Genomic DNA, 24,760 nt, shown 5'->3' with positions numbered 1-24,760 from the left:
CCCCACCTGCAGTTTCTCATCCATTATGTCTAACTGTGTAGGTCCCAAGAGTTTGCATTTCTAGTACGTTCCTAGATGATGTGGATACTGCTGGTTCAGAGGCCACAGTTTGAGAACTGTCTAGATAATCTTCAGTAGCTAAAAATAACACTGAAAGCTTACTATGGGCTGGGTACTATTCTAGGAGTTTGGCAGTTTCTGTCTCAACTATTGAATTAATTTGGTCCCCATTTTAAAGAGAAGAATCTGAAGCTGGGAGTGGTTAAACTGCCTTAATTGTCCAAAGCCTCGCAGCCAATAAATGATAGAGCAAGGATTAGAACCTTGGCAGCCTATTTCCCAATCACAGACACCCTTTTTCATGGGGTCAGGGTGAGGGGATAGCTATTGCTTTAAAAGGCTAAAATTTAGCACTTGTAATTTTGAAATGGCTATCCTAATACTTTATACTTATATTTCCTAAGGTAAATAAATCTTTAAAACATATCACCCCATATGCTATAAAGGCAATACAGCATTCTGAGATAACAAACATCTGGGGGGAATTTAATTCCTTTCATCTGTTCCTTTCAGGTACATGGAAGGTTAGCCAACTGGAGTTTCACTTCAGTATAAGGAGTATTTTTAGGGCTCAAGTAGAGGAGACCATGAACAGTAGGCAGAAGAACAGGAAGCTCTGGTGGTCAGCTAACTCATTCAAACTGGGTAAGGTCCAGAGCACAAATGCTGAGATTATGAATTTCATTCAGTGGGTAAATATTTATTGAGTACCTCTTATATCCTATGCAACTTCCTGGTAATGGTCAAACCAAAAGAAGGCCAAGTCTGCTTTCAATATGCTTAAGATGGTGGCAATAAAAATTTACTGAGCTTTTCACAAGCCAGGCACTGTTCTGAATACAGTAATTTAACTCAATTGTCTCAACCAGCTTATGAGGGAGATACTGACATTCCATGTCTTCACTGCACTAGAACAAAGTGATTTCAGAAATATTTTATGCCTACAATAAAAAGAACAGTAAATGGCATGGGGTGAATAAAATCCTTTGATTTCATATTCTGTGTGCTTTTTTGAACCACAGCACATGTAGGAAGTTAGATTTTGTTTTTCTCTCTCATATAAAAAAGTGATATTTATAGAAGCATGAATGCTAAGTTGCTTCAGTCATGTCTGACTTTTGGGGACCCTATGGACCGTAGCCCGCCAGGCTCCTCTGGTCATGGGATTCTCCAGGCAGGAATACTGGAGTGGGTTGCCTGACCTCCTCCAGGGGATCTTCCTGACCCAGAGATTGAACCTTGTCTCTGGCATCTCCAGCATTGGCAGCCAGTTATTTACCACTAGCGCCTCCTGTGGTGTTGGTTTAGTCACTAAGTCGTGTCGGACGGACTCTTGCGAGTGCATGGACTGTAGCCTGCCAAGCTCCTCTGTTCATGGGATTTTCCAGACAAGAATACTAAAGTGGGTTGCTTTTCCCTTCTCCAAGGGATCTTCCCGACCCAGGGATCGAACCCAGGTCTCCTGCACTGCAGGCAGATTCTTTACCGACTGAGCGCCACCTGGGAAATCCCATTTATAGAAATCGGATCTCTTAGGCTAATATATTGGAAGTCGTGTCTTAACACATTTCCCCCTGTCTGCTATTGGTTACTTTTTAAATGACGAGACCACGAGAAGTTGGAAAAGATGAAGCCACGTTTTCTTCCAATGTCAGGAGTTACTCGTTGAAGCAAATTTACACAATAACCAGCCACCCGAAGAGGAGCTCAATTAAATGCAGCAAGCATGCTCAGTAAAAGTCATAATCCACAGAGCCCAAAATCGGGTCTCCGACTTTCTGCATGATTCCTTTCCAGAATTAACACTACATATGAAAGTCAGACTTGGAAATTCTGGAGTTGCCTCCAGTTTACTTAGTCCCGGATCCGCTATACAAAGAGCGCTTTTAAAGTCCTCCGAACAAGTCACCGGCACTGGGAAAAGGGGGAAACGCGGCAGCGCGCACCTTTGAGCTGCGCGAGGAGCAGAGACTGGGGCGGAGCTCGAGCGACCCGGGGCTCGCCGCAGGCGGTCTGTAGTTGCCTGCAGCCTCCCACCCCAGGACCGCGGCTTGTCTTCGGAGTCGCTGCTGACATCTCCCGAAGGCCGGCTTCGGCTCCCCAGGCGCCAGGCGGGCGAGACCGCGTCCTCTGCCGTGCCAGGGCGCTCCGGCCGCTGCGAACCCCGAGCGAAGTCAAGGGCATCCCCGACCCCCCGAGCCCGCCTCCACCGCGGGAAGGGCGGGAGCCAGGGCGGCGGGGGCGGAGGAAGGGGCGGGGGCAGCGGCCCGGCTTCAGGAAGCGGAGGCCGCCCGGGCGTCGGTGCCACGCTCTCCGCTGCGATGAGCTCCGAGCCTGCGCTCCGCCCGGCTCGCGGTGCGGGTAGGTGGCGGGTGCCGAGCGGGGCGCGCGGGCGCGAGTGGGGACGCGGGTTGCCCCGGCTTTGCTCGGCGGCCGGGAGAAGTTGAGGGTCTTGGAGGGAAGCGCTCAGGTCGGGTGGGCGCAGCGGAGCTTCTGGGCTCAGGAAAAACAACTCCGGGGCCTCGCCGCCGCCTCCTTGCGGTCTCTGGTGGCGGCGCTGGGCGCTGGGCGCTGGGGAATGCCCCTGCCGCTTTTGTCCTCCGGGCACTGATCTCTTCCTAGCTGTCGTGGCAATTTGAACTTTAACTGCGCCTGGTCATAAGAAAAGTTAACTTTTGGGTCTTGTTGGGCCTTATTTTTTTCCCTTCTACGTAAAAATAAGTGGTTGCCTGTAGTAACAGTGGAGCGTGAGCAGCCCGCGGGGGTGGCCGGGCAGAGAGAAGCCCCGGGCTTGCCAGCACGGAAACTGGAGACGAAAGTCAGGCCTTGGCATCTGCACAGCCCCGCATGGTTCTCCTGCATCTGGGAAACCTGCGGTTATTTGTGAGTTTAACTTAAGGCCACGGTAACTTTTCTCTGGGGGGTTCCCTGGTGGCTCAGACGGTAAAGAATCCGCCTGCTAAAGCAGGAGACCTGAATTCGATCCCTGGGTCGAGCAGATCCCCTGGAGGAGGGCATGGCGACCCACCCCAGTATTCTTGCCTGGAGAATCCCACGGACAGAGGAGCCTGGCCGGCTAAGGTCCATGGGGTCTCAAAGAGTCGGACACAGCGACTAAAACAACGAACAACTTTTCTCTACAAAAGAATCAGCTTCTAAACACAGGCTTTAGGATGTTCTTCCCTGTCACTTATAATTACATTACCGATAAGGTTTAGAAACTCTGAGCCTGGCCATAGTTTTTAAAAGGGTGGGGCTGGGGGGAGGAAGGTGGAGAGTGGTTTGACTCGCCCGGCGGTCAGTCCACAGAGTGCCTTTATTCCAGAGCTTTTTGTTCTTTGCTACATAAAACAAGCCTCGTCGCAGAGGCACGTTGTAAAAGTCACCACGGTTGTTCAGGAAGTGGGGTTACCCTGACGAGGTCCTGCAACCATTTCCCTCTTGGAACCCGGGGGGAGGGGTTGGGGAAGGAGGGCTGGATGCTTGAGGCACTGCTAGTCACTGCACATCCCCTGCCATTCCTGTAATGGTTTCCTTCCTCTCCCGACTTGCTCCCCTTTCTTTGTCCACATTGCTCCTTTTCCTGTGTATTCCAGGCCTGACACGAGTCACTGAAGGTAGGATTATTAAACCAGTCCTTGATAAGGAATATGGGTAGATTGTCACAGATACTGCAGTGAATGAAGATGACGACATTAGATACTGAAGAGGTTTGGAGAAGTGAGCACTTGGTTTAGAAAGGTTTCTGGTCTCTCCCTGGTGGGAGTGGTTTTACCATGTTAAACCACGGGAGTGCACGGACTTTGCAATCTGCAGGCAGAACCGGGCCTTTCGGTACCAACTCCAAGGCACCGACCTTAGATAAGCCCCTTGCACTTTCTCTGTCTCAAAGGGCCTGTGGAGCAGAGTGAGATAGTTATTTCATGTGCCAAGCCATCAACAAATGGTAACTGGAGGCGTTCTCAGGTTAAGGTGTGGAGGAAAAAGTATGATTGATTGGTTTTGTAAAAAACTGGTTTGAGCAAAGAGATGGTTACATTATGATGGAGAGGAAAACAGCATAAATCAGAGAAGGAGAAGGGAGGAGAGGTCAAGAGTCTGGTTGCCCCATTTCTGAGAATAATTGCAGATGAAAAGGAACTTATAAATCGTATATAGAGTATCTCCCTCACTAAGATTTATTTTCTCCACGTCAACAAAACCAGTTTATTTGTATTCATGCAGTATGCCATTCAGTCGCTAAGTCATGTCCGACTCTTTGCTACCCCATGGACTGCAGCATCCCAGGCTTCCCTGTCCTTCACCATCTCCTGGAGCTTGCTCAAACTCATGTCCTTTGAGTCAGTGATGCCATCCAACCGTCTCACCCTCTGTCTTCTCCTTCTCCTCCTGCCCTCAGTCTTTCCCAGCATCAGGGTCTTTTCCAGTGAGCTGGCTCTTCACATTATGCAGTATAATGATACTGTGCACCCTTCCTGAAAGCTGGTCTGTTGGGCACCTACAATTTAAAATGACTGTGGCAGGATCATAATGATCTCGGAGAGGCAGCAGTGAGCTGTGGCGTGAGGTGAGATTGTAATTCCCTGCCCAGGAAGTGAATCTGGGTAGCCTTGATGAAAACCAGGAATCCTAGCTTCCAGACCAGTAAGGGCTAGAGGCTCAAACCTGTTTTTCCCTGACTCTTGCCCCTAGGGAAAAATGCATTTTTCATGGAGGCAAAAACTGTAAATGCAGGTACAAAGTTTATTATTAGAGACATAGCACAGCGACAAATGGGAGCGAACACAGAGTGACTGTTAAGATAGAAGCAAGCCAGAGATGCACACTGCAGAGAAGGGGTGTGGGCGTGTCCTCTCTGATGAGGACACAGTAAAAAGACGCTTCGTTCAGTCTCTCAGTCGTGTCCGACTTTGCGAGGTGGTTAAGTCATTTATTAGGACAGTGCTGGTGGTTAAGACGGTAAAGAAGCTGCCTGCAATGAGGGTTTGATCCCTGGGTTGGGAAGATCCCCTGGACAAGGGCGTGGCAACCCATTCCAGTATTGTTGCCTGGAGAATCCCGTGGACAGAGGAGCCGGGTGGGCTACAGTCCACGGGGTCGCAGAGTCGGACTCCACTGGGAGACTTTCACTCCTGCTCTTCGTTCACCTTTGGCCCGTTGTCTTGTTTTGACACCCCTACCTGCTCCTACTCTCCACCCCTCAGTCAGTTTGTCTCAGGACCCTCCCCTGGGTGTGCCTGCACCCCTCAGTCAAGATGGATTTCATCACTCACAGAGGCATATGGTGGGGGGAGTAGCAAGACTTACTGTGGTCTGACATCCCTGCCTTTTTTGGCCCCTTGAAGCCTTTGCACATATGTAGTGTCTCCTTTCGGAGAAGGCGATGGCACCCCACTCCAGTGCTCTTGCCTGGAAAATCCCATGGAAGGAGGAGCCTGGTAGGCTGTAGTCCATGGGGTTGCTAAGAGTCCGACACGACTGAGCGACTTCACTTTCACTTTCACGCATTGGAGAAGGAAATGGCAACCCACTCCAGTATTCTTGCCTGGAGAATCCCAGGGACGGAGGAGCCTGGTGGGCTACCATCTATGGGGTCGCACAGAGTCGGACACGACTGAAGCGACTTAGCAGCAGCAGTGTCTCCTTTGCCCTAAGAATGGGAAATGTATGACCTCTTGATCTTCTAACAGAGTTTAGCCACTCTCTGTTCCTGCCATAAGGTACCCAGTGGATAACCCATAAGGTCTGGTTATCCACTGTATTCCTGCTGTTTTTATATCCAAGAGCAGATCTTGAAATGTAGACAGCAGTCTGGTCATAAATACCTAGCCCAAAGCCCATCTGTCTCTTGCCTTAGGATATGTAAGCAGAGGGCTGGGAGTGTCTGGCCTGGAGCCTATCTTTTCCTCCCCCGCCCCGTGTCAAAGGGCCAGTTGTAAATGTCTGTTCTAGAGTCCAACTGTCTCCTGCCTCAATAATGCATGTTCTCTGAAGCTGGGTAAAATTGATCAGCTCCGAGGAAGTTTTGGAACTTCCGTTCTAATCTCTGTCTCCGTAACTTTCTGTTCCGATTCAGCAAACTGCTAGAACAGACTGGCAGCTGGACCAGATCAGTGTTGATGTAGGATACAGGGCGCCTGTTTATAGCAGAGTGAAGGTTAGAGCCTGTGAGGTTCAGAATTAAGTTTTCAGAGCCCAGTTTCTTTCTATGTCTATTGTGTTAACAGTGACAAAAAAAAAAAGCCTCATTAAGATGGTCCTGTTAACTCTGAAACTGAATGTCATTTTAAACAAGTTAATCTTGAACTACTTAATACTAGCTGTCTTCCCTAAGTCTATAAGCTGACAGCAATATTTGAGATGACTCAAATGCACAGTGTAAATTACATCAGCCCAGGAGAACTGTGAGGCTCCTTCCTCAGACTGTGAAAAGGAAACCTTAGGGATCCAATAGAGTGTACATCTCTAGTGCTTTCACTCTCAGGGACTTGAGTTAGTTTGGTGACCAGCCGGTGGGCAGGGACGCTTCAGGCTGCCTTAGGCTCACTACCGACAAGGTGCAGAAGCTGGGGGAGGTGAGCTGCTGGGTCTCAGCTCCTCTGGGGGTCTCAGAGGAGACTCAGTGCTCTCCAGCCCGTGCAGGTTCTTGGAGGGTGAAGGAAGTGATTGGCTTTCAGATAAACATTTTTTTTTTAATTGGAGTGTAATTCCTTTACAATGTGTGTTAGTTTCTGCTGTTCAGAGATGTGAATCAGCTATATGTATACATGTAGACCGTCCTTCATGGGCCTCCTTCCCACCACCCACCTGCTCTATGCCATCCATCTAGGTCCTTCATTACACAGCAATGAGCTGAGTTCTTGCTATAATGGCAGGCTCCCACTACGCTATCTGTTTTACATATCATAGCGTATATATGTCAATCATAATCTTCCAGTTCATCCCACCCTCGCCTTCTCCCACTGTGTCCACGTGTCCATTCTCTACAGCTGCCTCTCTTTTCCTCTCCTGGAACTAGGTTCATTCGCCATTTTTCTAGATTTCCACATACCTGCCTTAATATACGATATTTGTTTTTCTCTTTCTGATTTACTTGACTCTGTAGGAAAGACTATGTGTCCATCCAGATCTCTACAAATGACCTAATTTTGTTCCTTTTTATGTCTGAGTAATACTCCATTGTGTATTTGTGCCACATCGTCTGTGTCCATTCACCTGTTGGTGGACACTTCGGTTGCTTCCATGCCTTTCTTGTAAATAGCCCTGCCGTGAACATTGGGGTACATGTGTCTGTTTCAGTTCTGGTTTCCTCAGGGTATATGCCCAGTAGTGCTGGGAGAGTGCTGGGTCATGTGGTAGTTTTATTCCTACTTTTTTAAAGGAATCTCCATACCGTTCTCCATAATGGCCACAGCAATTTACATTCCCAACAGTGCAAGAGGGTTCCCTTTTCTTTTTCTTTTTTTTTTGAGGGTTCCCTTTTCTCCACATCCTCTCCAGCATTTATTGTTTGTAGATTTTTTGATGATGTCCATTCTGACTGGTATGTGGTGATACCTCGTTGGAGTTTTAATTTGCCTTTCTATAATAATTAGCAATGTTGAGCATCTTTTCATGGGTTTGTTGGCCATCTGTATGTCTTCTTTGGAGAAATGTCTATTTAGGTCTTCCTCCCATTTTTTGATTGGGTTGTTTATATTTTTTAACATTTACTTATTTGTTTGGTTGGGCTGGGTCTTAGTTGCAGCACACGGGATCTTCGATCTTTGTTGCAGCATGTAGGATCTTTAGTTGTGCAATCGAACTCTTAGCTGTGGCTTGTGGGATCTAGTTCCCTGACCAGGGATTGTACCCCAGCCTCCTGCATTGGGAGCTTGGAGTCTTAGCCACTGGACCACTGGCAAAATCCCTGTTTTTTGTTTTTTATATTGAGCTGCATGAATTGTTTGTATGTTTTGGAGATGAAGCCTTTATCTGTTGCTTCATTTGCAGTTATTTTCTCCCATTCTGAGAGTTGTCTCTTCAACTTGTTTATGGTTTCCTTTGCTGTGCAAAAGCTTTCGAGTTTAATTAGGTCCCATTTGTTTATTTTTTTCCCTTCTCCAGGGGAATCTTCCCAACCCAGGGATTGAATTTGGGTCTCCTGCATTGCAGGCAGATTCTTTACTGTCTAAGCCACCAACTTCCGAAGCCATGCTAAATAATAATAGTGAGAGTGAACATCCTTATCTCATTACTGATCTTAGAGGAAATGCTTTCAGTTTTTCACCATTAAGAATGATGTTTGCCGTGGGACTATTGTATATGGCCATTATTATATTGAGGTAGATCCCCTTTATGCCCACTTTCTGGAGAGTTTTTATCATACATGGCTGTTAAATTTTGTCAAAAACCTTTTATGCATCTATTGAGATGATCATATGGTTTTTATTTAATTTAATACAGTGTATCACATTGATTTGAGTATATTGAAGAATCCTTACACCCCTGGGATAAATCCCACTTGATCACAGTGTATGAGTATTTTAACATGTTGCTGCATTCTGTTTGCAAGGATTTTATTGAGGATTTTGTGTCTTTGTTATCAGTGGTATTGTTCTGTAATTTTTTTTTGTAATTTATTTGTCTGGTTTTGGTATCAGGGTGATGGTGGCCTTGTAGAATGAGTTTGGGAGTGCTCCTTCCTCTGCAATTTTTGGGAAGAGTTTGAGAAAGACAGGTATTATCTCTTTTCTAAATGTTTGACAGAATTTGCCTGTGAAGCCGTCTGGTCCTGGCCTTTTGTTTGTTGAAAGATATTTAATTACAATTTCAATTTCCTTACTTGTGATTGGTCTGTTTATATTTTCTAATTCTTCTCAGTCCAGTCTTGAAAAGTTGTACCTTTCCAAGAATTTGTCCATTTCTTCCAGGTCGTCTATTTTATTATCATATAGTTGCTTATAATAGTCTCTTATGATGCTTTGTATTTCTGCAGTATTAGTTGTTCATTTCTCCTTTTTCATTTCTGAATTTGTTGATTTGAATCCTCTCCGTTTTTTTCTTAATGATTCTGGCTAAAGACTTACCAATTTTATCTTCTCAAAGAACCAACTTTTAGTTTTATTGATTTTTGCTATTGTTTTCTTCATTTCTATTTCATTTATTTCTGCTCTCATCTTTATGATTCATTCCTTCTACTAAACTTTGGTGTTTTTGTTGTTGTTATTGATGTTCTTTCTCTAGTTGCTTTAAGTGTGAGATCAGTTTGAGATTTTTCTTGTTTCTTGAGGTGAGACTGAATTTTAGATATAGATTTAATGTGTTTAGTTTGAGTGATTCTATTTCTTTATTATGTAATTGTTTTAGTGATAAGAACGTAAGGGTATTAAAAGGAGGTAAGAAAAATAAAGGTAGATCATGGAATGCTTTTGAAAATGGAAGGAGAGGAAACGCTGCACATTGCTTAGTAGAGCAGCGTGGGGAGCCGGAAGGAACCCCAGTAGACAATGTGAGGAATGAGGTCTTCTGGGAGGGCAGTCTGCTGGCTGGGAGGAATCCCCGTTAGGACAGTGTGTGGCCAGGAAGTAGCCCGAGCAAAGCACTGTGTGGAGTGGGCAGTGTCCCAGGGGAGCAGTGTGTGGATGAGACAGTATCCCACTGTATCACTGTGTGGAGGAGTTTATGGGCTCGGTGGGATTTGGGGGTAGCTCAGTATGCAGAGTGGGAAGTCAGCCTTGAAGAGTTTCGTGTTCAGAAGGGTGGCATCCCTGAGCAGTGGGGAGTCTTGGTAGGAAATGTCCCCGTGGAGCAGTGTGGAGCAGGAAATTCTCCCTGGTACAGCAGTGTGTGGAGCAGGATGTATTCTGGGCGTGGCGGTGTGTGGTGTGGGAAGAGTAGGACGTATATTCAGTGGAAGTGTCTGGGGTGGGGAGTAGCCTGGGTGAGTGCAGTAGGGAAGGCTCCCTTGTATAGCACTGTTTAGGAGGAGATCTCCAGGTAAAGAGGCCTGAGGAACAGTGAAGGAACGACCCTGGCTGGAGCACCGTGGTGGTAAGAAGTATGTCACCTAGAGCTGTGTGGGAAGTAGGTAACCACGGAGATCACTGGGGCAGGAAGGTCCCAGGCACAGAGCAGAGCGTGGAGCAGGAGACACCGCTTGCAGGGGGGTGTGTGGAGCAGGACGTTTCTGGCAGCGTGTGGCAGAAGGAGGGAGGGTGTCTCCTCGGGCGAGCGCCGCGTGGAGGAGGAAGTCGCTGGTGCAGAGTGTGCAGGGAAGGAAATATCCGTCCACAGAGCAGTGTGTGGCGTGGGGAGAACTCTGGGCAGAGTCTTTGTAGAGGAACGAGAGGTTGTATCCAGACCGCAGCAGTGTGATGGGAAGTAACCTGGCAAAGTAGTGTGTGGAGTAGGGTGTGTCCCGGACGCAGCAGGGCAGAGGTGGCACCGGGTGACCTTGGTAGGTCAGTGTGTGGACGAGGTCCCCAGGGTAGACCGTGTGTGGATGCAGAGTTCCTGAAGGAGAGCTGGGTGTGGCCTTGGCTGCATTCCCTTCTGCAGTGTGTGAGCTGGGAAGCGGCCCAGCACATCATCGTCTGGACTAGGAGGCATTCTGGGTACAGCAGATTGTAAGTGTCCCGGGGAGAAGAGCGTGTGGTGTCGGAAGTAATCCTGGTAGAACAGGCTGTGTAGGAGCAGGTGTCCTGGGCCCAGCAGAGGGTGGAATCGGAAGTGCCCCCCAGAGCTGTGTGTTCACGGGGGCAGCATCCCGAGTGGAGTGAGTGTGATCAGGAAGCGTCGGCTGTTCAGCCGTGTGTGGAGTAGGGAGCGTCCCGGCAGGACAGCAGTGTGTGGAGGAGGAGGTTTCCAGTAGACCAGCGTGTGACGTAGGAAGCATTCTGGATAGGAGTTCTGGAGGAGGAGGTGTCCCTGCAGAGAGCTGTGTGTGGTCGGAAGTCTCCCCAGCATCACGCGCAGGGGTAGGAAGAGTTCTAGTAGAAACGCGTGTGGAGTGTCTCTGGTAGTGTGTCCAGCAGGAAGTATTAATAGTCCCCAGGGTCGGTGTGTGGAGTAGAAGCCTCCTGGTGGGACGGGGTACCAGGTGCCACGTACCCTTTGTAGAGCAGTGTGGGGTGGGCAGGGCCCCTTCTCGAACATGGTGTGGAGTAGGTCGTGTCTCAGCAGAGCACTGTGTGAAATAGGAGACCCCCCAGTAAGCAGCTGCATGGTAGGGATGTCCCTTGATAGAGGAGAGCTTGGTAGGAAGCGTCCGCAGTACAACACGGTGTGGAATACGCAGGATCCGCCTCAGAGCAGGATGAGGGTAGCATGGAAGCCTCGGGAGGCTGGGGAGGATGCATTAGAGAGGCTGCTTCTGACTCCTAATCTTTGGTGTGAGTAAAAATCACCTTGTCACATCTCCCAGGATTCTGATTCTGTAAATCTGGGTTAGGTACCAGGAATCTGCATTTTATCACCCAGGCCAGGGATTGATGCAGAAGGTTAAGGAAAACTGATTGGGGCCTATTGGAACAAGGGTGATGCCTCTCTGGGGTCTTGGCTGGTTTGAATGCTGGATGCAGTCCAGGAGGAGCAGGCTGAGAGTGACTGGTAAAGGGCCCTGGAGTTGAATTCTCCCTCTCCTCATCCTCTCTCCCTAGGTGGACTTTTGTCAGTGAGGAGACATGAGGTTAGAACCATCAGGCGTGAGGGAGAGACTCCAAGGAGTGAGGGGAACACTGCCCTCTTGGCAGGGAGATGATGAGTAGGAGTTTACCCCTAGGGTCTGTCCTCCTTCCTTCAAAGACCTCAACTGAAAGGGGCATCTTGCTACATTATTAGTATTTGTATAGTCATCACCTTCTGTCCCCTCTCAAGCTGTTTATCAGGCAAAAGCAGACTCATGAGCATATGGACTCTTCTGATAGAAGATGTTAGACTCACTGCTGCTGTCCAGTAGAGAAGCCACTGGCCACACATGTTATATAAATTTAAATTAGTTGAAGTTAATTAAAATTTGAGTTCCTCAGTTGCCAAAGTTCAAGGGCTCAAAAGCACATGTGGCCAGTGGCTGCCCCCAGAGACAGCTGGGGTAGGGAATTCTGTCACTGCAGAGGCTCTGATGCACAGCACTGTTCCTGGGAGGAGAGGGATTCAGTGAGAGGTTGTCTTGTGGGTGGGGAAGTCTGATCTTGGGTTGGGAGAAGAGGGTCCTCATTATAGGATCATAACAAGCGCATGTGTCATGCAGGTCAGAATCTGAGTCTTTGCCCTTCCCTTCCTCCACCAAAACGTCTGCCGCTTCCAGGCAGTAGGGTAATCGAGTGTCCACCACACTGTGTTCAGTTCTCTTGCTTGACTTCACTCCTTCTCTGTTTCAGAGAATATTTGCAAAAAACATTTTATGCAAAATAAAGCAATTTCATATTTCATTTGAGCTTCACGATCACAGAGCTGTGTTTGTTACTTTTGGCATAGTGTGCAGCAGATGAATTTGAGTAGAGTTTTTCCATTTCTGTTTATGATCTTTTTTTATTTTGCATGTAAGAGTTGGAGGTGAGAAAGGACTGAGCTGTGTGTTTACGGTTCGTTTATTTATTTTGGCTGCGCTGGGTCTTCCTTGCAGTGCTTGGGCTTTCTGTAGCGGTGTGCAGGCTTCTCTAGTTGTGGCACGTACAGTTCATTTATTATTAACAGCACTTCCCCTTCCTTCTCCCTTACCCATTCTCACATCCTTTGACTTTTAAACCAACCGAGACAGAAGGAGCTTAGCGGATAGGAATCAAGGCAGCTGGGAGTTCCTAATGTGTTTTATGACCATAAATCAAAAAGTATATTAACAAGACCCTACTTTCTTTTAATAGGTGAAGAACAAAACATGACTGAAATAGATGCCTTCCCTAGGAGGTAATAATGTTCTGTTTACTCAGAGGTCTTTTCCTTTAGTGGTCGTCATCAGCCTACAGAAATCAAAGAAAGGGACATGGGCGCTGAAAAGCAGAGTGGAGAATGCCAGGTTTTAGCATCTGGAGGGTTGGCTTGTAGGTATGTGGGTTGGTTGTTGCCCCTGGTTCTGAAGGGACCTAGACTGAGGCTCAAGATATGGAATAGTTGGGACGGCCTTGGCCTGGGCCAGACCATCGTCTTTGGCCCCCGGTTCCTGGAGCCCTGGGGGAAAGACACCCAAGCAAAGAAACTGGGGCGGGGGGGGGGGGGGGAGCGGTTTGCTCAGGATGGCTGCCGTTTACCGGTTGGTACAGAGATGTTTCAGGGCTTTCCTGACCAGTGTGGCTGGGAGGCCTGCCCAGGGCATGGCCGTGGCCTGTCGGCCTGGTGCAGGAGGAAGCAGCAGACCTCTGTCTATTCTGCGTGTTGACCTTGGGCTTGGAGGAGCTTACTATTTAATGTGATTTTTTTAAACTTTTTCTAAACAGAGAAATGTTTGATCCGGCTGAAAAGTACAAAATGGACCACAAGAGGAGAGGAATTGCATTAATCTTCAATCATGAGAGGTTCTTCTGGCACTTAACCCTGCCAGAGAGGCGGGGCACCAGTGCCGACAGAGAAAATCTTAGACGCAGGTAGTATTGTTTTATTTAACATCCAGATGGTCAGATATTTAAGTGATAACTACTTGTCCGCACTGTAGAAATAACAGAGCAAGAGTATTTGAGGATGAACCTCACTTGGGCCCAGCCTCCCTTAAGAACTTGCCTGAATTTTCCCCTTAATCCTGTTCTATTAAATGTCAGCAGTCTTTGCATTCTTATAAATATATCTGCATAGTAGATGGCAGTATTCTAACTTAAATCAGTTATCATGAGTAAATCCTTTCCTGCCATGGGTAATTGAGGAAAACCATCATTGTCAATATTTGATTTTTCTTTCTCCCTAAAGAAAAGTCAATTTATATGTCATAGAAATGTGTACAGATTCCTCAAATAATTTGGAGTATATGACAGTTTTGAATAGCTCATAAGCTAGTATCCAATTTAATCTCCAGGTTTTCAGATCTAGGATTTGAAGTAAAATGTTTTGATGATCTTAGAGCAGAAGAACTATTGCTCAAAATTCACGAGGGTAAGTAGTTTTCCTACTCATCTTCCTTTGATGGGACTGAGTAGTTTTTAATTATCCTTGTATGAAGACAGGTCCAAATAATTAACTGTTGTAAAAAGGCTTATCAATTAATTTAGCATGGGTTATAGGTTTTGCTTATGCCTCTCTGATTATACATTACTCAGCAGATTTAGAGACCTTTGCAAAGTATTATGCCTACCAAGTTTATATACCACTACAATCTGTTACTCTGAAAATGAATGTAATGATCTTTTCATTTGGCAATTAAAAGCCTAAGATGCAAATACTACAGACGCTGGGCAGTCATTTTTTAACTGACTCCTTCCATACCCAAGTTTTTTACTGACTTCAAAATACTGCGGATTTACATACATTATCTCTTAATTTCTACATCACTATGCAGTAGGTTGGAGAAGGAAATGGCAACCCACTCCAGTATTCTTGCCTAGAGAATCCCATAGACAGAGGAGCCTGGTGGGCTGCTATCCGTAGTCGCAGAGTTGGACACGGCTGAAGCGACTTAGCACGCATGCATGCATTGGAGAAGGAAACGACAACCCACTCCAGTGTTCTTGCTTGGAGAATCCCAGGGACGGGGAGCCTGGTGGGCTGCTGTCTGTGGGGTCGCACAGAGTCGGACGTGACTGAAGCGACTTAGCAGCAGCAGCAGCATGCAGTAGGTAAATTAACAACCTAATGTGTATAATAATCACCACATGTCATGGGTTCTTAAGTAATTTGTCAATGGACTATTACAACAATTACATCATTAAACTTTCTTCAGAACTTTTTTTTAAATTGAGATGTAACTGACATACAGTGGAGCCTGGTGTGCTGCAGGCCATGGCGTTGCATTTGTGTACACTGGGGAACGATTGCCACCAGAAGTCTAGTTACCATCACCATTCACAGTTATCAAATCTTTTCTAGTGACTTTTAAGGTTTACTCTCTTAGCAGCTTTCAAATATGCAGTACAGTACTGCTAACTGTAGTCATCATGCTGCACATTAACATCCTCAGGACTTATTATTTTGTAACTGCGAGTTTACACCCTTTGACCCCTTCACCATTTTGCCTCACGCTTCTCCTCTCCCTGCCCCAGCTGCCAGCAGTCTGTTCTCTGCACCTCTGAATTTGGTTCTGCTTGCTGGCTCGCTGGGTTTTTAGTTCCCACATGCAGTGACATGATCACGTCCTGCTCTGACTTGGGTCACTTAGCATAATGCCCTCGGGGTTCATCCGTGTTGTTGCAAATTGCAAATTTTCCTTTTTTTAGTGACTGAATGCTAATCTATTGTATATGTACAGACCACACTTTCTTTATCCATTCATCCAGTAATGGACACTTGGGTTGTTTCTGTATCTTGGCTGTTGTAATAATGCTGCAGAGAATACAAGGGTTCATATATCTTTACAAGCTAGTGTTTTTGTTGTCTTTGGATAAATATCCAGAAGTGGAAATGTCGGCTATGGCAGTAGCTCTGTTTTTAATTTTTTGAGAACCCTTATACCAGGGTTCTTCTTTAATCTGTAAATAATTTGTGCTGCTGTAAATAATAACTGGCAGCTCACCAACTTTCCTACTTTGCTTGCTGCTCAGCTTTGGAGGGCATCAGCCTCGTGTCTTGACACTCTGGGAAGCTCCAAGCGCTGTAGACGAAATAGTGACGGTGCTGCCTTCCTTATCAGCTCAGCGACACTTAAGGAAGTGTTATGGGGCAGTTTCTGCGTCTTTCCAGTCTGCTCTAAGAAGGTCTCTGCTGATTCAAAGAAACTTTCAGGGTTCCCCATAATAATACCTTTAGGTTTTCCATGTCATTCTTCTGTGTTTTAAAAAAGCTAACAAAAACCTGTTCAAACTTTGAACTGTAATAATTTGGGTGTTTAAAAGTCAGATACAGTATTGCTTAATTAAATAAGTGGTTTCATTAGACATTTTATAATAAATTTCCCCTCAATTATGTGAAACTTTAGTATTAGTAAATTAAAATTTTATATGTAGATAGTAAGTACCTTATTTTCATTTCTAAATAACTTTTGGGGTCCTTTTTAGCGTCAACTGCCAGCCACGTAGATGCTGATTGCTTTTTGTGTGTTTTCCTGAGTCACGGTGAAGGCAACCACATCTATGCGTATGATGCCAAAATTGAAATTCAGACGTTAACAGGCTTGTTCAAAGGAGACAAGTGTCAGAGCTTGGTTGGAAAACCCAAGATATTTATCATTCAGGTAAGACTGATTCTGTTATAGTCTTAATTATAAAGGCCATGGTTCTGTACATGTGATTAGAAAGAACTAAAGCTGATTTTGGAAGTTAACTTTCTCCAGTAATCAGAAAAGGCCCTTTTTGAATCCTAGCCAATCAGAGTTGCAGCTTGAGCTGTTTGTGGTAGTTCTTTCTTAACATAAAGATACTCAGTATCTTTATTACTTGCAAATGACTCAAAATAACAAATATTACTTGGAAATGACTCCCTGGCCCAGCCCAATGTCAAGGTAGGGCCTCTGGAGAAAGTGCCTGCTGATGGACCAGTGTGGTGAGGGCACCACCTGTTCAGACCAGGTTTAGTTTTGGGGCTGGAGAACGTGCCAGCTGGTGAGGAGAATGTGGGCATGAAGACTTTTAGTCCCAGCTAGACTTCTAGTCCTTTCACATTTTCCCTTAGGCCAAGATGTGGCTAAGAATAAAATATTTGGAGGTGCCTGAATAACATCCCCTTTGGTACCTCAGGAAGGATTTCTGGAAAAAAATGGGAATTCCTGATGTTGCCCGGCTGCACGAAGTACACAGCCGCATCTCACACCCTGCCATTCCTTGAGAGAGGGAGTAGGGGGCTACTTAAAAAGAAGTCAAGGATGACTCCCTGGTTTCATGTCTCACAGACACACTGGGGCGTCTGTGAGACATGTTGAAAATAGAGGTCGAAACTTGAGACAGGAGCCTAGGCTAGAGAAGTTAGTTGGGAGTAACAAGGGGATGGATGGTAACTGAGAGGCGGCCTGGTTAGAGAATGGGCAGTAATGAGCGGATAGATAGTACTGGGAGGCATGGGAGTAGGTGAGCTTCTCCGTGTTAAGTACACCCTGAAAACGGCACGTAGAGAGGGAATTCCCTTGTGGTCCATTGACAGCACACGTGACTGCCAGGGCTCCGGCTTCAGTCCCTGGTTGGGAATCTAAGACCCCACAAGCTGCGTGGTACCACCAAAAACAAGCGTAGAGCAGAACTGAGGGGTACTGGTGAGGAATGGGCAGAGGGAAGATGATGAGGAGGATGGCTCAGAAAAGTAGGAGAAAATCATAAGAATGATAGGTGATTGTTCATGGAAAAGGGGGAGTGGCCAGCACTGTCAGGGACTAAATCAAGGAAAATGTTTTGCCAAGTTATTTTATTTCTCTGTGCATCAGATTCTTCATCACAGGAGCACTGCCTCATAGGGTGATTGGGAGGATAAGATGACCTGGCCTAAGGTGAAAAACGCTTTGAACAGTGCCTGGGAAATGGCACAGCCCCAGCCAGTAAAGGCTTACCACAGGTGATTTGACAAGCGCTGGCATTGAGTTCCACATGCTCTACATTCCATTTAGGGAGACAGTAGAAAAGGTCTGACGATAAGCCTGATAATACAAAATAAGATTAAAATCTCCCTGTAAAAATAGGGTATCAGGAATCTTCTGTTTACTGGTAACTCTGAAATCCATGAGAATGTTTCTTTTAAAGCTGATAATTCTTCAGCCATTTCAGAATTGATGGACACGTTTATAATACGGTAGCAGTCTTGTTAGAGCACTGAACTAAGTTTACCAGGGCTGCCAGAACGGCGTACAGGCGTACCTCCCTTTATTGTGCTTTGCCTATTCTTACACTTTCGCTTTTTTAAGACAAACCGAACGTTTGCGGCAACCCCGTGTTGATGCCATTTTTCCAACAGCATTTGCTCACCTTGTGTCTCTGTCACATTTGGGTAATTTTATATTTCACACTTTTTAAATATTGTTTGTCATTATCCGTGATTTTGACATTACAAGGACACCAGTCATAGTGGATTAGGGCCCACCAATAGGCCTCATTTTACCCTAATTACCTCTTTAAAGACCATGTCACCATATACAGTTACATCTGAAATATTGGAGGTTATTTGTTTTATATTGAAGCCCTCAATATATAAATGGGGCTGGGACCTGTTGACTGAAAGAAGACCAAATTCCCAGGGAGAAGGACCCTGCCAAAAAATAATTAAATGGAGTGGGGCCAAAAAGCCCGTAACAGTCATTGAATGTTATTTAGCCTCTGTATGAGTCAGAATTAGTAAGGATCTGAGCCCTCGCTTTAAAGAGGGAGCAGAAGCAGGAGGCACACCGGTAATGGCTCTCAGGTCAGGTGGTGTCATTTTGACCCTTGCAGCTTGGCAAGGAAAACCCAATCTGGGAATATATTACCTGATTAAATAGATACACTTAGGGACGTACTATAGCTTTCTAAAAGAAGGGGTGGCTCTTGGTGCTGTGGTGTGCGTAATGCATAAGAAACTTTGAAACCACAGATATTTTCCCCTCTACAGTGTACCTTTAGATCAACATAATTTGGTGTCTAGTTGAGGATTGAGGATGCCAGTTTTTTAAAACATCAGCTATGAGAAAGCCTAAGCAGGAAAAAAAGCACTGTCAGCTTTGGCCTGCTGTAAAGCTGAATGCATTGTTTCTGAAATGCCTGTACCGTGGATTCTGTTGGTGTTGCTGTAAAGGCGTACTGAACATTCACTGTGAACGTGAGACACAGGGGAGAACAGGTAACTCAAGGAGGGGATCTTCCTCCTCCTCCCGTAGGCGTGTCGGGGCAGCCAGCACGACGTGCCCGTCATCCCTCTGGATGCAGTTGATCACGGGACAGACATGCTGGATGCCAACCTAACCCAGGTGGACGCGGCCTCGGTTTACACACTTCCTGCTGGAGCCGACTTCCTCATGTGCTACTCTGTGGCAGAAGGTCTGTGGGTGTTTAATACAAATGTATAATGGGCTTTCTTGGCTAAGTTTCTGTATGTTTCATCTTGCCTTGATTTAGGTGAGGTCTTTCTAATGGGACTTGTGATCTGGTCGTGAAGCTCACAAGCTTAATGGACATCTTGATCAGAGTGATATTTAAAACTATAAAGTACCTTATAGAAAAATCCTTCCTGAAAACTATTACATGTTAAATAAAGCTCTAAGACTAATTATATTGAATAGCTTAGCAGCAGAATGTGTCAGTTGGTGATGGTGATACTGCTTTTACGGTTAACACTTGTGGAAAACATTGTTGAAAAAAAAAATTTTAAGTGTGGCACCTAAACCACTGGACCACCAGGGGAGTCCCTAAAAAATATTTTGATGACAGTTGTTCTCTAATGTAGTAAATAATCTTATGTTTTTCTTTTTTCTAATCACCGATCTCAAAAATCATTGCCTAGTTTACTACTAGCTTGGGAATTTTTAGGAAGTGGAGAAAATTACATAGCATCAACACCATTTTTATAGAACTGTGTGGAATTAATCTTTTTTTCCACATGAGAATAGTCAGCAGAGAAAAAATTTTAAACTGTATCATGGACACATCTTAGTCTTGCCCAATGATTTTTGAGAACTCAGACTTGAGAAGTGATTTTCTGTCACAGTAGGTAACCTGGAAACTTCAGTGGCTTCTCCTGTCTTTTTTAGGTTACTATTCTCATCGGGAAACTGTGAATGGTTCATGGTATATTCAAGATTTGTGTGAGATGCTGGGAAAATTCGGCTCCTCTTTGGAGTTCACAGAACTCCTCACCCTGGTGAACAGGAAGGTTTCTCAGCGCCGAGTGGACTTCTGCAGAGACCCAAGTGCGATTGGAAAGAAGCAGGTTCCCTGCTTTGCCTCAATGCTAACTAAAAAGCTGCACTTCTCTCCAAAATCTAAATGATAGGTGCTATTTTATTTTATGTATTCAAAATAGATTTTCTCTTTTCATATAAAGGAGTATCACTTGGTTGAAGCAATTTAAATGGTTCAGCAGTTTTAAATGTTTTAAGCTTTAATAACTTAAAATAGTTCATATTGGACATGGTGAAGGGGTTTTGATATATGGGGAAATGAAATCCTCAGGGAATTCCTATAGATGAAAATCCACAAGCATTTGTAATACTAGACTTTTGTACTAAATTGTAAGTTTACTCAATATCTGACTGATTTAACTTGTATTTTGTGACTTTTTTAAAATAAAACTTTATAATGGCTTTAGGGGGTTTTGAAATCTAAGAACTTGTTTTCCTTTAATATTTGAAATTTTTTAATTAAGTTTTTCTAATTTACATTCTTACTTGTATCATTTACTTGGTCATAAAAATTAACCTACATGTGAATTACCACTTTTTTGTGTAAGACTAACTCTCTAAAAAAAGTCTTCAAGAACTATGATACGGCATTTTGAAGAAGAAACATAAGCAGTTGATCCTCAGTCAGTAGGGGTCACAGACTTGCAAAGCTCGATCCTGTCAGTGTCTTGCATGGTAAGTTACTAAACACTGTCTGGTGGTCCCACTCACAGACCATCATCATGTTTATGGAATAAGAAATGTTGCTTTTTTTTTTTTCTTGGCAGTGCTGTGTAGCATGTGGGATCTTAGTTCCCAGATGAGGGACTGAACCCATGCCCCCAGTGGAAGTGCAGAGTCTTAACTACTGGACTGCCTGGGAAGTCCCAGATATTACTTTTAAGATTCAGCTCTTAACTAATATGATATGTAAAATTTGAGTAATATGCTGCCAGAGGCTGAAGATGGTTAAAAGTCTGGGTTTTGATAACAAACTTGGGACCTGCTAGTTCAGCAGTAGTTTGTGCTGTTTCAGGTATAGTTCAAAACATGTGCCAACTATATGCCAAGGTCAGTGGGGCATTTAAACCTTTTCCTGTAGTCATGACAGGGGTTTCACTGTCAGTTGAACAGTTTACCTCTCCTTTAACCCCTGACCCTCAGGTGCTGCTGTCTCCATGACTCCCCTTGCCAGGTGAATGACTATAGAAACTCTCCTCAGCTCATCCAGCGAGCACAGGTCCAGCCCTCTAGGCAAAGATTATATAGCTCTGGTTACCTAAGAGAAGTTACTGATGTTACTAAAAACCTCAACCCCTGCCACCCACCACATGCATACACACACATTTTTTTTTTCCCTTCAGTGATCAGTCTGAGGGTTTATTTGAATAAAATCCTCTTGTTCAGATGCAGTGACACTGGTACCAATGTATCTGGGCACCAAAATGCCATCAAATTTGAGCTGTGGAAACAACAGGGACACAGCTGAATTTTGTTTATAATAGTTGTCTCAGGATAACACAACCCTTTCATAATAAAATTAACATGCAATTTCTTTGGAATCCTTTAGTTTTGGTTTCAGTCTGTTTAACTTGGAACTTGAGTAGAAAGATCATACTTGGTGTGTTAATAAATGATCTCTCTGATCAACAATGTTTTAACATATATGACATCTCCCATTTGAGAAACTACAGTTTAAGTACTAAAAAAGGTCAGAATGTCCCGCCTCTGATCACTGAGCTCTCATCCCCGGTGCTCAAAAATCAGTTTCACCTGTCACAAAAAAGTACAGTGTGACCTACGTGCAGCTCCTTCTCTGAAGAATTAAACTCTACTTTAAATGTAAAGTCTATTTTACTTTGTAAAGTGGGATGACACTAGTCAAAGGGAGCTATCTTTACTAAGAATTCATTCATTTTTCACATGACAAACTTTCTGAAGCCCTAAAGACACAGAAGTATTCTTTGATAACTGTCTTTCACATCCTCTTTCAGAGATAAGTAAAATTTTTCTGTACAGAGCCAGAGATGAGCTGTGTTGGGCTTTGCAGCCCACGCTGTCCGCTGCAATCAAACCGTGATGCTATATTGTGGGAACAGCCACAGACAGTGCATCAGTGTTAATACTTGTGTTCCAATAAAATTTTATTTACAAAAATTAGTTTGCCAACCTCTAGTCTACCCCTCTTCCCAGGTTTTCCTTTAGACTGTTTGAGAATTCAGAAGCCGTCCTTTCTCTTCCCTGTTCCCAGCCTTCTCCTAGCTCTGTACCTGAAAACCCCACCGACACCTGGCGCTCTCGGGTATGTCATTGGGGCCAGGCATTCCTGCTGGTGCCGGGGATGGAAGCATCAGTGAACTCAGTACAGCAAACGGCACTCCCGAGAGGTAAGACCCACCTTGCCCAACTGGTTTCTCTTAACTTTCATTGTATTGATGGTGGGCTTGTCCCTTCCTGGGAACCAGGTTCCTCAAAGGCAGCACATGTCCTGCCTAAGTGCTTGTCGTAAGTGCATGTTCTTAGCGTGTTAGTAAAACACTTAACATACTGCCAATCCATACTCCCCAGGTGTCAGAGATACTGATACAGACTAGCACCTGGATCACTGGGTGTTGCTCTAATTAAGGTGTTTGAAGTTTGAATCTGATTTGACTGGAAGGTATACCCTTAAAACAGTGTTCTTTTTTTTTAAAGCAAATCTCAGTATCAGGGTATCATCAGTACCCTTTCTGTCCCATAGTCAATCACTGATAAAGTGACATCCTAGGTAATGGATTAAGCACCATTAGTTGTACATTTATAAAGATTTATGGTCTGCTCTGAGTAGGTACACTAGCTATGTACACTTGGGCAAACTAACCACGCTAAACCTTAGCTTCCTTATTGGGATTAAAAACAGCAACCTCATAGGATGACAGGATTACAAATAATTATATGCAGAGTGCCTAGAACAATACTTGACAACAAATGATAAATAGTAACTAAGTAAATATTAAGATGAAACATTTCAAAAGACATTTTATAATAATTTTAACTCTATCGAATGATAAAAACCTTCCAGCTACTGTGAATTAATAAGAAATTAATGACCAGATGATTTTAAATGAAGCCTAAGAAAGGGAACCCAAGCACACTGACCGTTCCGCGTCCGCAAGGGAAGGGACACGGGACAGGCTGACAAAGCTGCTTCAATGCTGAACGGTAACAGCAGCAGGTTTGATTCTGATGGATGCAGCCCAGATCCTTCCAGCAGTAAACCTCAACAAGCCATGAAAATCCACAAATTGAAAATCTCAAATGAGAACATCAAAGAATAGCTGTGTTTTGCAAGCATTTTTTTTTTACTAACGAGATTGAAACAGTCAAATGCAAATGAACTATGGGAATCAAAAAGTTCCAGTTGCAAAATAAACACATCATGGAAAAATTCACTGACATTAAAAATGTAAGATTACTTTTTTTCATCCAGTTCCTCTACTTGCATCCGCAAATAGAGAGAGCGGCGCACATGTCTCAGGGCTTCGGTAGCCTGTCCAAGGGAAGAGGAGGAGGCACTGATCAGAGAGAACCACGAGCATATCAGATCACTGTTCCAAGGAATTTTATAACTTTAACATCTCCTGAGGGCAACACATAGATCTAAACTACAAGTGGCAACTGCCTACAATATTTCAATTTATGTGGATTCTTTTGTAAAAGATGAATTTATAGTATATGGTTTATGCTATAGTTTACAGTATATATAGTATATAAAATATGAGTTTATAGCATTTCCTTATAGTTCTTATTATGTTCATGTTCCCCTTTGCAGTGGTTTTTCTAGCTCATGAAAAACAATAGCAACAACAAAAAAAACATTAGTCTGACCTATTAGCTTCCCCTTTTTCTCAACTTTATTACCTTAAAAAAAAAAAAAAAAATCTTCAATGCCCAGTGCTAGAAACTAGTTAGGAGAACATTCTTTAGCCTTCTTGGATTAGATCATTTAAATGTAAGTACCCCAAAAAGCATCTTTACATTTTTCCTAAGTAATGATTATATGGAATGTAAATGTATTTTTAAAGCCTCTTTATCTCTAATTTTTGGACTGTGAATTCCTGTTAAATCTTTCCTTTTTTTTAAATTTGAGGGATGGGTAGTTTAAAAGGTACAGGTAACAGAAGATGTGATGATCACTGGCTATTAAATGATCATGTATTGAACAGTAGAAGACATTTTTACCAAAACTTTCTTATAAAATTACTAAGAAAAATTTAAAAAGCTAATGGGTCTGCTGAGAGGCCAGAGATAACAGCTGCCTAGGAATCAGATTATATGGAAGTGCTCCAGAGCCAAACTTTCGGCTTCATACCCTGGTTTCCCCACTTTCCAATGGGGTATACACCTCTGTTTTTTCATCTGAAAGAAGGAAAAGATGAAAGGAGGAATGCCATATTGATTCTGTTTTTACAGAGAAGAAACCTGGAAAGCATTTAGAAAGTTTAAAATTGTTTTATCAGAATGCTTACATTCTTAGAAGTCTTTTATGTTCTTAATGGGTTCAGAATTTGCAATTGAGCTTGATATGGGACTTCTTTCTTTAAAAACACATCTTCACTTAGATTTCTACTGAAAACTATTATTTTATTATCTCAGAGTCATTTAAGACTTTTCCTATTTACGTTTAAAGCTATCCCCATGTAGAATACAGACGACAAGAAGAAAAACTAGGAAATTAGTATAGGACATGTCAACACGTCAGCTGTCTCACTAAACAAACCAAAAATACAGAGAAGCCTATGTAGGACCAAGATTTAACCTGTGTGGGTGAGCCAC

General features: G+C 44.3%; 2 protein-coding genes across 4 annotated transcripts in view; one reads left to right on the top strand and one right to left on the bottom strand.

The window, feature by feature from the left end:
* Positions 1 to 1,925: 1,925 nt before the first annotated feature.
* On the top strand, positions 1,926 to 20,393 carry CASP6 (caspase 6). 2 transcript variants are annotated; one of them, XM_020887914.2, is made up of 7 exons: positions 2,049 to 2,421; positions 12,903 to 12,945; positions 13,473 to 13,619; positions 14,042 to 14,118; positions 16,173 to 16,348; positions 18,947 to 19,106; positions 19,817 to 20,393. In XM_020887914.2, exons 1-7 carry the CDS (start codon positions 2,382 to 2,384, stop codon positions 20,053 to 20,055), a joined length of 882 nt encoding a protein of 293 aa, XP_020743573.1. In that variant the 5' UTR covers positions 2,049 to 2,381; the 3' UTR covers positions 20,056 to 20,393. The 2 variants fall into 2 exon arrangements, with proteins under 2 accessions (XP_070308370.1, XP_020743573.1); XM_070452269.1 differs by lacking the exon at positions 12,903 to 12,945 and having other exon boundaries at positions 1,926 to 2,421.
* A 918-nt stretch (positions 20,394 to 21,311) lies between these two features.
* Positions 21,312 to 24,760, bottom strand: part of MCUB (mitochondrial calcium uniporter dominant negative subunit beta) — a 104,647-nt gene continuing 101,198 nt past the window's right edge. For both annotated transcript variants that reach the window (XM_070452268.1, XM_020887912.2), the window contains exon 8: positions 21,312 to 23,474. In XM_070452268.1, the coding sequence (XP_070308369.1) occupies positions 23,397 to 23,474 (78 nt within the window). In that variant the 3' untranslated portion in view covers positions 21,312 to 23,396. The remainder of the gene's footprint in view (positions 23,475 to 24,760) is intronic.

The sequence above is a fragment of the Odocoileus virginianus genome, chromosome 21 (assembly GCF_023699985.2).
Source record: "Odocoileus virginianus isolate 20LAN1187 ecotype Illinois chromosome 21, Ovbor_1.2, whole genome shotgun sequence".
Lineage (NCBI taxonomy): Eukaryota > Metazoa > Chordata > Mammalia > Artiodactyla > Cervidae > Odocoileus > Odocoileus virginianus.
The sequence above is the reverse complement of the archived record's forward strand: the minus strand, read 5'-3'. Positions and strand labels throughout refer to the sequence as shown.